The 14,084-nt window shown below is 48.8% G+C and overlaps 1 protein-coding gene across 1 annotated transcript in view; it reads left to right on the top strand.

Annotated features, from left to right (window-relative positions):
* The window catches only part of LOC144773706 (uncharacterized), a 189,745-nt gene that overhangs the window by 30,640 nt on the left and 145,021 nt on the right, over positions 1 to 14,084 (top strand). The window contains exons 3-4 of the mRNA XM_078658851.1: positions 3,419 to 3,529; positions 4,568 to 4,732. Of these exons, the coding sequence (XP_078514977.1) occupies positions 3,419 to 3,529; positions 4,568 to 4,732 (276 nt within the window). The remainder of the gene's footprint in view (positions 1 to 3,418; positions 3,530 to 4,567; positions 4,733 to 14,084) is intronic.

Genomic DNA, 14,084 nt, shown 5'->3' on the forward strand with positions numbered 1-14,084 from the left:
TCCTTGGGCCCAGACATAATGATTGATAATATCATACATTGAGGTTACATACATTATGGTAGCCAGGTATGAGTCCGTGTCGGCTGTGGCAGCATCGTGATATTTAACATAACCTGTCCATTTGTTGGTAACTGTGTCTGAGTATCAAACCCCATTTAATCAACTGAACTGTGAATACAATCTCTCATTCCGCCAACAGATAGGTGTATCGATCATTATTGGGTAGAAGGTGGCCCGTTCGAACATCATTTACCAATTTCAGGCATTGTGTGTAGTTACCCATTTTGTCACAGTATGGGGAGCCTTCATACAGTAAGATTTGCAAGTGAGCTATCCTAGTCTTGAGTGTACATGTAATAGGGTATTGGTTTAGGTACTTGTAGTGTAGGAACTCATGGTAAGTCCCATCCTCGTCTGCCGTGGCCTTAGCCCTCCGAGGGGTAGTAGCAATGATTATGAGGCTGAAAACATATCTAAAGCTTTGAAGGATTCCTTGAGGAGATCCCAGCTCATAGCTATAGGCTTTTTCCGTAGCCCGTGATATTCTTGCCTGCGTAGTGTTCTGCTATCTGCCAACCCTCATCGTTCGACCTCCTCTTTCCGGGTGAGTAAAGCAGGTGGAGTTGCTGATTTCCACCTTCTGGTTAGAATTTGTTTCACCAGGATGAGCGCCAAGTCTGCGAACCTTGCTTGAACTTTATAACCTTTCGGCCAAGGGTAGAGACCTAGATGTCTGCTTTCAGCCATATGTCATGTGTTTCCCCCAACCACTTCCCTCTGTGCCGTGGTAATCTGCACCAAGTGTAAAGAGGAGGACAGACCCATAGCATGCCCAACAAACCAGCTTCCTGTTCAGGACATCTTGGACATGCAGCCGCAACTGCAGGGAATATTTAGTGTAGCCTATGTGGTGTAAGATAAGCTTGCTGTACTATCATGTATTGTATTAATTTGAATCATGAGTTACGTAAAATCTGTTTAGGGTATTCAAAGATAAAGCTCCATTCTTTATCAAGGAAAGCCCTGCCCACGTCCCTTTCCCATTTTGCACGTAGAGGCAACAGGGCAGAGAATAGGTGTGTACGTATGCCTCGATATAAGTGGAGTAGCTTGTGCGTTGTGGGGTCAGTCCTGTCCAGACCCCAGTGCCGTTTGACATATCTTACAAAGCTTGCAGGGTGTTTCTGTAAGTCCTTGTTCGTTTATGAAATCGGCATGGTTGAGTAATGTCCCATCCTCAAACAGTGCGCTCACAGTGGACATGCCTGCCTGTTCCCATGCAGACCGACTACGTTGTGTTAGTGTGCCTGTGGGAATGGGAAGGCCTAGAAGGGGTATATTGGTGGTGTACTTTAAGGCTGATACTCAATATGTAAGTGCCTCCTCAAGCAGCAGCTGAGCCAATGCTGGAATACACACCTCAGGGCACAGTAATTTATGTAATGCCCTTGGGCTATCATACGGTGCATGTAGGCTATTTCCTGCAGATTGCGGCTAGAACACCAGTAAGAGAGCCACTGCAGTTGGCCAGCAAAGCAGTAAACCCTAAAGTCTGGCGCCCCCATACCACCGCTGTCTGACAGTAGTTGCAGCCCTATTAGGCTGATACGTCAATGTCCTTTATCCCATATCAAGTCTACTAAGATGGTGTTCAGTGTTTTAAAAAAGACGTAAAGGATGCGCTGAAGCAATACCATTTTAGATATTGCAAGTCGCCCGCCACTGAAAGTGGAAGTGAGGTCCAGATGATGACTCTGGATCGCATAGAGGTGATTGCTATATGGAGGTATCCTTCCAATAGATCTTGTAATCCCTGTATACCTGGATCCCCTAGTATTTCAATGTGTCTGGAGCTACATCGATCTACACTTCTCCAAATGGGATGGGTTGCATTTGAGGGTTACCCTTAAAGGAAAATGCACATGATTTTCCAATATTTATTGCTCGCCCAGTAATGGACTCAAGTGCCAAAAGGTGTGGGCATTCGTTAGCACGTTTTCTTGGAGATCTTGGGTGTTTATTACTATGTCGTCTGCATATAGCAACAGTGCTTGGATCGTATGTCCAATGGGGATACCCCACTTCTGAGCGCTATGACGTAGTCTGCTTGCTAGTGGCTCCAATGCAAGCACAAATAGCACAGGGGAAAGTTGGCACCCCTGTCTTGCGCCTCGTTGTATGGTACAGGCTTTTGAGGTCTGAGCACCAGTGCGTGCCCTGGCTGTCGGAGAAGTATACAGTAGTGTAATCCATTAGAGGCCTTTGTGGTGGATGCCAAACCACCTGAGGGCGCTCCTCTAATCCTTTTTTAAATCGCGTATGTCTTGTGCTATGGCACCTCTCATGCCTCTCCTCAGCAGTCTAGGGAGCTTCTCCTAGAAGGCTGTTGAGCTACTCCAGGTTCTGATCATGAACCAGGCAAGGGGAATTGGCAGTAGGTCCCGGAAGCACAAAAGAGCCTTGTGTTACCAGTGATGTACAACCCCAGCTCCTGGTAGGGAAATCTTGGCACACTGGCTTTACGTTTATGCTCCATCTTTATAATAAAGCTGCTGACATTAATCGTATATTCCAACTGTTTGCTCTGAAACCCGTTCTGGGCAGTTCTGCCCTTTTGCTTATTCCAATCTGACTAAGTCTTTGTTATAAATTGTAAGCAGAACCATGGGATGAGCTGGAAATCTCCTTGCAGAAGAAACCCACAACAGGGGCACAAAGGCAAGAGAGACTGTCCCACTTAAGTATCTGTAAACCTGTGCTGATAGCACTTCTAGAGAACAACATGCCAGGAAAGGATATGGGGAAAGTCTAAGACAGTGCATAGGAGCCCTAGATTTTACTTCGGGCGCCTTACATTCCACATCTGCTGTGTGGACTCTCGTTCTGGGCCCTCGACCTTTTGTACTGCTACAAGGCGGAAAATGCAGACTAGATCCCAGCGTGACTATAGCCGCCCGTGTCACAGTCTCCATGCATGCATCTTCTACAGATAGTAAACACACATGTAACATCCATGTCCCACTTGGATGGATGGAATGTCAGACCAATTAAAGACTCATACGAGACTGGTAGGCCACTCTCCCTAACCTGTAAAGAAGGCCTGTTCTGCCACTAGAATTATATCGCTAACAGCACTGACGGTGCTATAGAGCATATAAGCTGCCAGAATTTACCTTTATCCGAAGATGTGTGTTTATGATGAACCCTTTTAAGCAGAGACCCTTGTTCTGTGTCTCAATTCTTGTTACAAAAGCTACCTCCACTGTAGATACATGATTATTTTGTATGCTGAGGCACGGGTCTAAAAGCGGCAGCTTGCTATGGTGAATTTGAGGCCAGGGTGCATCATCTCCTGGGCCATGCAAAGGACCTTTGTCCATCCCAACACTTACATTTCCCTTTTATGTTTTTTAAACAGGTCCTCTGATTGCAGCCTCTGTCTTTTCATTAAGAGGAAGACAAAAGGATGGTTTGTGCCTGGTGGAAGATGAGAACTCCAACAGAAGACCGAGTGACAACCATTCCCCAAGTGAGTCAAAGGGTTCAGATTTCTCGTCAGTAATCAGAAAATACTTTGTATCAGCTCTGCCTTCACTACATGATTTAATATTTTCTGAGCCTTCTAATCTAGGCTAAATTGAATGATAGCATGAGATTATGTGGGATATGTGGGAAATTAGACCATGTTGACATGTTAATGAAGGCTTCTGGATTGGTTTTAGACTGCATTTGTATTGTATTTTTAAGGTGTGTTACAAGCACTCAGGAATGAATTACAGAGATCCAGTAAATCTCTAGTGTGGATGAAATCAGGTTCTGATTGCCTATGAGCTGCTTGTTTACGCATGAACTCGAGAGGAGCATAGATTTATTTTCAGCTTTTCGCATTGTTGGCCACAGGAACATGAGTAACCAGCATCACACACCTTACTGAGCAGCTTGCATTAGAAAAGTGTTCATATGTGGGGGCACACCCCTACGCAAATAATGGGCAACCTCACTGAGAGTGCACAATGCTAAAATAGTGCCAACACCTTGCTTATTACACTACCAACAAACACATCCTTATAGTGGAAACAACACTGTGTCACTGGATAGACATCCTACTGCAGCATGGTCCTGGTGCTGCTGTCCAGTCGCGTCTGAATGGTTACGACGCTGACAATTAAAATAATAATGGTGTCCATCTCTTCCACTTACAATTGGAACAGGCTGAGGTACCAGGAGTGATGTTAATCCGACCCCAGCAGAGTTATGCTGCAATCAGTTTAGAGTTTTTGTTATTGGAAGGTATCGCCTTGAGTGAATTGTGCCTTTTTTTTGTCCCCTTAAATGAAGGGGAAAAATATTTAATAGTACACACCTTGGTTTATAACTCTAGATTTGCACTTCTATATTTACAAAATGTCTGAAAATATGTACTTGGAGTCTTGTAACCAGCCTGAACATATATTTCCTATGAATATTTCCTTCTCAAAAGGAATATACAAGCTTTCCATAGGAACGATGTCTTGTTGAATATGTATGGTGTCTTATTTTGATTAAGATGTTTTTCATTTTTTTGCAGGTGTAACAATGCCTGGTTTAGACATGTTCAACATGAACAGGAATAACATGAAGTGTCTGGAAGATCCTCAGGACACAGACCGAAGAAAGAGCCCTGCTCCGCTTACCGCACACAGAAGGGAGAGCCCGGATAATCTCAGTTTACGTCACAAGAACTATTCTCAAGGTTGAGATTTTCAGATTAATACTGTAAAAATAAACCTCAAACCTTCAACTATAGAAAATGACATATATGTTTTATATAATGAAGCTGAAAGTTCTGAAATCTACCCAACAAAGAGCAGGGATAATGTTGAGTGGCCTGTGTCAGTATAGTGCAACATTTACAAATTCCTTGGTGTCGGACCCTGTTCTGGTGGCGACCATGCACACCGGGGGCATTGGGCCACACCCGTGGAGGTGGACGTTGTTTGCTATTGGTTTCATGCAGTCCATGGCACTCTTGCTCTGTTCTGCACTTGACTCTTAGAGTAGGAAGAGCAATCATCCGGTTCGAGGCATGTGGGCTGCTCAATTCATATCTATAGCATAGATCGCCGCCTAGTGTTGGGTCCGGATGATTGCACATTGTTGTCCTGGAAGAGTCTTCGAAGTATCACAAGATAGGTGGCTCCTCCCCTGGACTACAGTGCGCATGGGCATCGACTCCATCCCCAGATTGTTTTTTTCCGCCATTGGGTTCGGATATACTTTCGTTCTCTCAGTTCGGAAACGACATAATTCTCGAGGCCAACAGGCCTTTTTCTCTCTTTATCGTCGGTATTGTTTGCGTTCAGTGCCCGGTTCTGTTCGGACTCGCCTTCAGAGTTCAACATCCAGGGAGTCGCGTAACTCTGTGGAGCTCGAGGCCCAGTCGACGCAGCAAGACCCTCGACGACGCGACATGGAACGGAGCCCGTTCAAGAAGTGTCCCGTGTGCGGATCGAAGTACCCACACATCGACGTCCACCCGGTGTGCAACAAGTGACTGTCGCCAGACCACGATGAAGCCAACTGTATGGCTTGTTCCAGGTTTCGTTTGAAGAAAACGATTCGGCGCGTGGCGCGCATGGAGGCCCGGCAGTCGGCCCCAGCACCTGTGGACATCTTCGACAGCGACGAAGCAGACGAACACGACGTTCAGCTGCAGATTTCGCCTCCAGCGGAAGAAGTCGACTACGACCCTCAAGTGGATGTCGAAGACCTACCCGTAGAAGAAGTCGTCGACGAGGTAGGAGACGACGATGAGGCCTATGGGGCCATGGAAGATAACTCAGAGGACGAGCTATGCCCCGTTCGAACACTTACAAAGGCTCAGGTCGAGGGATCGCCTATCGGCCTTACCCAAGACCTTCCACCAAAATCCACGGCCCCGCCTCCCGGCCCGGCTACGGACACTTCGACGGAGCCGCCATTAAAGAAATCGAAACCGAAAGTGAAACCTTCGGTGTCCGAACACTAAAGTGGTTCAGGCGAAATCGAAACCGAAACATTCTGATCCACCGTCGACACCCTCGTCCTCCGAGGTGTCGGGACAGCCCAAGCTGAAGAAGCCTGTCGATCCGGCAAAGTCGGTGAAATCCGTCCAGCCGAAGCAGACTAAAGGCGTCGAGCTGAAGCCCAAAAAGGCCGTCCAGACTCCGTCAAGCAAGGGCGTCGAGCCGAAGTCCGGGTCGAGCCGAAGCCGAGCAAGGGCGCGGCGCCAAAGGCCGCAAAGGGCGTCGGGCCGAAGACCAGCAAGGGCATCGAGCCACAGGTTGGAGCCCCTAAAGCGGTTGCCCAGGACACCAACACGGGCACGCCTCGGACCGACCAGCCAAAGTCATCGACGATCGAGTCTTCCCACGTTGCCGGACCGAGGTCGTCTGTCGTATCGGCGAAACCGTCTGCTTCATTCACGAAGCAGGTCTCGGACTCCCTCAAGCGTAGCAGGGACAAGGCCTTGGCGGAAGACCCCAAAACGCCTTCCGCGCCGAAACAGTCGGTCCCCACCTCCAAGTCATCGACGCCACTCCTCTTCACGTTGCCGCCGAAGGTGGCACCGAAGGCCTTCGCACCACGGGCGGCGCCCGTAGCGAAAACGCACAGTGCTGGGGGGTCCACGCCTACTCTCCTGGCTGGGGGCTTGACGCATCGACCACCATTACTGGAGGTACAGTCGGAACGTTTCATCGAGGCTGACACTGGGAAGCTTACGCTTTACAAGCGAAAAATTACGGCGACGACGCCTTTGGAGTCGTATACTATTCCTTTGAAGCGCAAAAGGCCTGCTTCTGATGCACCAGTCTTGGTCGAACCATTGACTCCTCGGACTCAAAGAATTGCCACGCCCTCGCCAACTTATTCCGATGCCGAGGATGCTGGGGATCAAGATGAGGAATACAGCTTCCCGACGCTGATCCTGTTGCACAACAGGACGCATGGGTGGACACAGGTGACCAGGGGGATCAGCAATCCACTCTCGACCATCAGATATACAATATCAAAACGTTTCCCACTGAGGATTCTGCGGCATTCAATGCCTTGATTGAAAGGGCGGCTAAGAACCACGATGTTGAACTCCATGCTGACCCTGTGGAGGTGGACTTCCTCTTTGACACTTTTTCAGCAGCTGAAAAGACTGTGAAAACCCTCCCAATGCTGAAAGGGGTCCTCAAACATGCTGCGGACATTTTCAAGGAGCCCACACGGGCAAGGGTGGTCAACCCTAGAATTGAAAAGAAATACCGACCGGCACCTGGCGATCCCACTTACATCAAGGGCCAGTTGCCATTGGACTCTCTGGTCGTTTCTGATGCCCACAAGAGGGCGAATTCGCAAACCACTGGTGAAGCTCCTCCCCCGGACAAAGAGTCCAAAGTGCTAGAAGCATCGGGAAAGAGGGTAGCACCTCAGGTGGCCAATATATGGCGTATCTCTAACACGCAGGCACTCTTGGCGCGCTACGACAGGGCACACTACGATACACTAGAGACCCTGTTGCAACATCTCCCAGACCAATATAAGGAGGCTGCGGAGATGCTTATCCAGGAAGGGAAGCTCATCTCCAACGCTTCCATAAAGTGTGCACTGGATGTTGCCGATACTGCAGCCAGGGCAATTAACACCAGTGTGATGTTAAGACGACAGGCATGGCTCAGAATCTCTGGATTTAAGCCTGAGATCCAAACTACCATCCTCAACCAGCCAGTTAACCCTGGCAGATTATTTGGTCCTGAGGTGGATACCACCTTGGAAAAAATAAAAAAGGACACCGAGACTGCCAAGTCCATGGGAGCTCTCCAATCCCAACAGTTTCGAGGGAGCACTTTTCGTCGCTCAGGCAATAGGGGTGTTTCCAGAGGCCAGATGTCCCAGCAAACACAATTCAATAAAGGTGGGGCGCAATCCTCTTACCCCAAACAGAATAGAGGAGGTTATCCAGGCAACAACGCCAAGGGCAGAGGCAAGGGCAACAACAACTCCCGTTCCTCTGCCTCCAACAAACAGTGACGCCCTGTCACTGCCCCCCGACCATTCCACGCCTGTCGGGGGGGGGCTCCAACGGTTCCTGCCAGTCTGGAAAACCATCACCACAGACAGGTGGGTCAGGAAACTTATCCAGTACGGCTATTGTTTGGAGCTCACATCCACTCCACCCAACATACCACCAAAACACCGTCCTATGTCCACAGAGCATTTGCACTTATTGCAGCAGGAGGTTCTCGTCATGCTGCAAAAGGGCGCTATAGAGCTCGTGCCAGTGGAGGAGGAAGGCACAGGGGTGTACTCCCTGTACTTCTTAATCTCAAAAAAAGGACGGGTCCCTCAGGCCTATTCTAGACCTCAGGCCCCTAAACCAGTACATTCTCTCAGAACACTTCCACATGCTGACGCTGCAACAGGTTCTTCCGCTCCTCAATCAGGGAGACTTCCTCGCAACCTTAGACCTCAAGGATGCTTACTTCCACATTCCACTCCATCCATCACACAAAAAATACCTCAGATTCACTATTCAAAATCGGCATTATCAATTCAAGGTCCTTCCTTTCGGAGTGACCACAGCCCCCAGAGTGTTCACCAAATGTCTAGCGACCGTGGCGGCGCACCTCAGGAGACAACACATCCATGTCTACCCTTATGTGGACGACTGGCTGGTTCAGGCAAAGTCGGCCCAGCAGTGCGCTGCCGACATGTCCCACACCATTCACCTTCTTCACAGTCTGGGGTTCTCCCTGAACTATCCAAAGTCGCACCTTCAGCCAGCCCATGTGCGGCAATATCTAGGTGCAACGATCAATACTCTGGCAGCCACGGCTCAGCCACCTTCAGCGCGGATCAACAACATCCAGTCGCTAATCCAACAGTTCCAACCGCAACACTCGCTTCCTGCAAGAGTGTTCATGCAGTTGATAGGCATGATGGCCTCCTGCATTTTCATAGTCCTGCACGCGAGGTTACATATGCGTCCGCTCCAGTAATGCTTAGCGCATCAGTGGAATCAGGCTCAGGGACAGTTGAAAGACCTAGTGTTGGTCACTGGTCGGGCATACAACTCTCTGCATTGGTGGAATCCACACAACCTTTGCAAGGGCCGACCGTTCCAGGAGCCTGTCCCACAGATCATCCTGACGGCGGATGGGGAGCTCATGTACTCTACTACACAGTGCAGGGACTATGGGCCATACAGCAAAAGAAGATGCACATCAACTACCTAGAACTGATGGCAATCTTCATGGCACTGAAAGCATTCAAAGTACATCTATGCAACAAGGTCGTGTTGATCCGGACGGACAACATGACAGCCATGTACTACATCCGGAAGCAGGGAGGTACACACTCTCCACAGTTGTCTCATCTGGCTCAGAGCATGTGGAAGTGGGCCATTCAAAGGAACATCTTCCTCATGGCGGAACACCTCCCAGGCACGGACAATCAGATTGGCAGACCTGCTTAGCAGGTACAGCCACCAGATGCACGAGTGGGAGATACATCCATCAGTACTCCGCCCGTACTTCCAGAAGTGGGGTCATCCACAGATAGACCTCTTCGCCACAAGGGAAAACGAAAAATGCCAAAGCTTTGCCGCCAGGTTCCCTCACCCACAGTCGCAAGGCAATGCGATATGGATGAACTGGTCAGGCAGATTTGCGTACGCTTTTCCCCCAGCACCTCTCATACCGCTGGTGGCAAGAAAGCTAAAGCAACACTCGATGACTCTCATCCTGGTTGCTCCAACGTGGGCATGCCAGCCATGGTACACCACGTTTCTGGAACTCTCCGTGGTACCGCATCAAAGGCTACACCTCACGCCCAAGCTTTTGACGCAGAGCCATGGCGACATTCAGCATCCAGATCCGCAACAGCTCAACCTGGCGATCTGGCTCCTGAAGTCTTAGAGTTTGGCTACCTTGACTTGCCTCCTGAATGCATGGATATCATACGGGAGGCAAGGAAGCCCACCACCAGAGCCTGCTATGCAGCGAAATGGAAGCGGTTTGTCATTTACTGTGCTACACACGACATCAATCCGCTAGATGCATCCACTCCCAACATCATCTGCTATTTGTTACATCTTTACAAATGCAATCTAGCATACGCTTCCATCAGGATACACTTATCCGCCATTGCTGCTTATCTCCAGAACAGGCAGCATCTCTCCGTCTTCAGGGTGCCTGCCATTAAAGCCTTCCTCGAAGGCCTGAAGCGGGTCATCCCTCCCAGGAACACACCGGCTCCTGTATGGAACCTCAATGTGGTCCTCACCAGGTTGATGGGCCCACCTTTTGAGCCTCTGCATTCATGTGAGATTCAGTTCTTGACATGGAAAGTGGCTTTTCTCATTGCCATTACGTCTCTGCGACGTGTTAGTGAGCTACAAGCGCTCACGGTACAAGAGCCATTCATTCAAATTCACTCCAACAGGGTGGTGCTGCGCACTAACCCTAAATTTCTTCCTAAAGTGGTTTCGCAGTTCCATGTCAATCAAACCATTGAACTGCCCGCATTCTTTCAAAACCCAGAAACAGTTGCCGAAAGAATGCTCCACACTCTTGATGTCAAACGAGCCTTGATGTACTACATCGATAGGACCAAAGACTTTAGGAAAACACAACAACTCTTTGTTGCCTTCTCAGCCCAGCACAAAGGCAACCCCATTTCCGAAGCAGGTATAGCCAGGTGGATCGTTAAGTGCATTCAGATTTGCTATCACAAGGCTAAGCGCACTTTAACGGTCCCTCCAAGAGCCCACTCCACCCGAACGTTGGGGGCCTCTATGGCTTTCCTTGGTAATATCCCTTTGGAAGATATTTGTAGAGCAGCCACATGGTCTACACCACACACATTTACTAAACATTACTGTGTTGATGTGCACTCCAAGCAGCAAGCAGCTGTAGGGCAGGCTGTTCTTAAAACGCTTTTTCAGACTTCTGCAGCTGGCACAGGCGGCCGCCGTTAATGGAGGGACTGCTATGTATTCTATGCTATAGATATGAATTCAGCAGCCCACATGCCTCGAACTGAATATGCTACTTACCAGTATGCATCTGTTCTTGGCATGTAGGGCTGCTGACATTCATATCGCCCGCCCTCCTCCCCAGCGCCTGTAGCGGCTGCAGACTTTTTAACACTTACTCTTAGCATGGCCATCGCTTACACTATTACACTCCATCTTTGCCACAATGGCTAAAAACAATCTGGGGATGGAGTCGATGCCCATGCGCACTGTAGTCCAGGGGAGGAGCCACCTATCTCGTGATACTTCGAAGACTCTTCCAGGACAACAATGTGCAATCATCCGGACCCAACACTAGGCGGCGATCTATGCTATAGATATGAATGTCAGCAGCCCTACATGCCAAGAACAGATGCATACTGGTAAGTAGCATATTCATTCAGCAGCTTCTCAGGGTGGTATTGTGGAGGACAATAGCTTGGAACTCAACCGTAATGCAATAACATATTGTTCACACCAGCGCTTATCCTTTGAATGAAAGAAAGTACTATAGAACTCAATTGAGAGGAAAATGCACATGGCTGTAATCATGTTTGTGGTCTTCCTTGAGGGGCTACATCCTTTGTTGCCCTCTGACTGCTAATGAAGCTCTCCAGCGTCTATAATTTCTCAGGACAATGTACTAACCACTAGGTGCTGTTGACTTAGAATGACTCCTTGGGCATAGATGCCTCCAAGAGTTCATTTTGTTTTCACATATTCTTTGTTACTTGGTAAAAGTCTTAAGTTCATTCTACAGTCTCCCTTCCCTCTCGGTTTTATGCTCAGCAGTTACCTGGATTCTATTGTTTCTGTGTGAATGGTACAGGATGGCTGCTCTTGAGCTAGAGGTGCAGCCTCTGTCAGAAGTTAATGGCTGCGATGTTTTGCCGTGGCAGCTCATGTCTTCAGCAGTTGTTGCGTCCATAGTCCTATTGCAGTTTGGGCCTGCAGGTCTTGACCGTGTAGATGTCTTCAGCAATTGCAGCATCCTAGCCCATCAGGGCACCCACCTCGGTTCCTAATCTTACTCTCTTGTAGTCACTTCCTTATTCTGGCAGTGCCCCAAGCCAACATTGGTCCTTTCCTCTCACAGCAGGCAGGCTTTGAGGCTCTAGCAGACCCTCAACCACTCCAGCAGAAACTCCTGACTTAGGGTGATGTCCCCTCACCTCTGAGAGACTGGCTATCATGCTAGCTCAAGCCCTGGTTACACATCAGTTCTTGGAGGGCTCTGCGAGCATTCCCTGCCTTGGTCATCAAGAACGTAGAACTGGAACCAAGTCTGGTGTTTTAGCTCCCTCTTTCATACGCATTTTCAGCCAGATGATATGAATCCACAGACCAATATTTGACGCAGTTTGCGCTTTCATAAGTCATTTGTGGCTGTTCCTCAGACACAGCTGTTGTGCAAAATGATGGCTCTCACAGTAGGTAGCAGTGATGGTGGATTCAAACAGTAGTAACCCCAACAATGGCACGAAAAAGTGTAAGATCTCTCCACCTGCCTGTCATCAGACTTCATGAAGCAATAATCAGGGATCGACGAAAGGACAAGGCCTGCCTCACCAGGAAATGAAAAATAAAGGGTTATAGATGCTACATTTTTGTGTTCCTTGACTTCTCAAAACCAAAGTTGGGCCCTCCAAAAATAACCCTGCTATGGTCTCTGACAGATTTGTTGTGTTCATACTGACCTGTTCCTTGCTGGGAGGTGTGAATTTATTTGTCTCCACTATTTGTTTTATATAGCCTTTTTTCCGTTTTTTTTAAAGCAGCGCAGGGAGGTCACGCTGCCGGTTTGTGGCCTCGCCACTTTAAATTATTTTTTTTTGGGGGGGGGGGGGTCCACAGTCCCACCCTGGGGACCCATCAACATTTCTTTTTACAATATTCACAGTGTGGGGAGCCCACTCCTGCTTTGCAGAGCTGATTCACTGTCTACCAACATAAACCTTGCTTGTGGCGGGAACCAGCACTTCTCCTTGCGAGCAGGGTGCTGCAGTGTGCATCCCACTCCCCTGGTGACAGGGAACAGCACACCTCAGTGTGGGAGGGAATCATGACGGCACCCCCTCTCCTCTTCACTGCGGCATTACTGGCCCCACTATGGATGTTCCCTATCCCCCTGGAAAAGGAGGGCCGCCAGGGGCTTAAAGTTACTGAGGGCCCCTTAGTCCACATGCTTAAGTATTGCGCCAGCGAGATAGGTCCTGATGCTTCTCCCACCTTGGGGAGGAGTCTGTACGAATGCCCCCCAAATATTTCTTAAAATTTGAGAGAGCGTCCACCCCTGGGACATGGCCCACCTCTGAGGGATTATATTTGAAAAGGGCAAGAGCGCACCTGTTTTTTTTCTTCAGTTGTTGCTGCGGCTCCCCTCTTGACTCCCACCTCTAACCTAAGTTTAAGGGTTAGGGTATCCGTTCCCTGCTCCCTACATGAGTCCCCATGCCATACAAAGGCAGCCAAACAACTTTGTTGGTATTTTCATCTGCTGGTCATGCAGTACTACTGTGGTGTGATATATGTGTACATTTTGAACCTTAATTTCTCAAAAAGCACTGGACAGATTTACACCAAATAACAAAAAGCACACTCTTCTGGGGAAAGTTCTAGATTCCTGCCAAATTTGAAAAACTGACATTCACGTCCTCTTCACAAGCAAACTGGACTACGGGAACACCCTCTACGCCGGTATCAAAAATCATCCAAAGGCAGCAGACCGTTCAGAATTCATCGTCCAGAATCACTCTCAACCTCCTACACCGCACTCACATCACACCACACCTGAAGAAGCTCTGCTGGCTCACCATCCACAAACTAGCATTATTCAAACTACTCACTCACACTTTAAAGGCACTATGTAACACTAGCCCAGCGTACCTAATCTTTTATGCTTTCACAAACATTCCGGGCACTGCCACTCGTCCGGACTCCTGGTTGCACTCATTCCACATATACGAAATACCAGGTCTCGCAGTTGAGCCCTCTCCTACATCACTCCAAAAGCGTGGAACGACCTAGCCCTATATATAAGAGCCTCCTCCTCACTTCTTGAATT

Source organism: Lissotriton helveticus, chromosome 8 (assembly GCF_964261635.1).
Source record: "Lissotriton helveticus chromosome 8, aLisHel1.1, whole genome shotgun sequence".
NCBI classification, from domain to species: domain Eukaryota; kingdom Metazoa; phylum Chordata; class Amphibia; order Caudata; family Salamandridae; genus Lissotriton; species Lissotriton helveticus.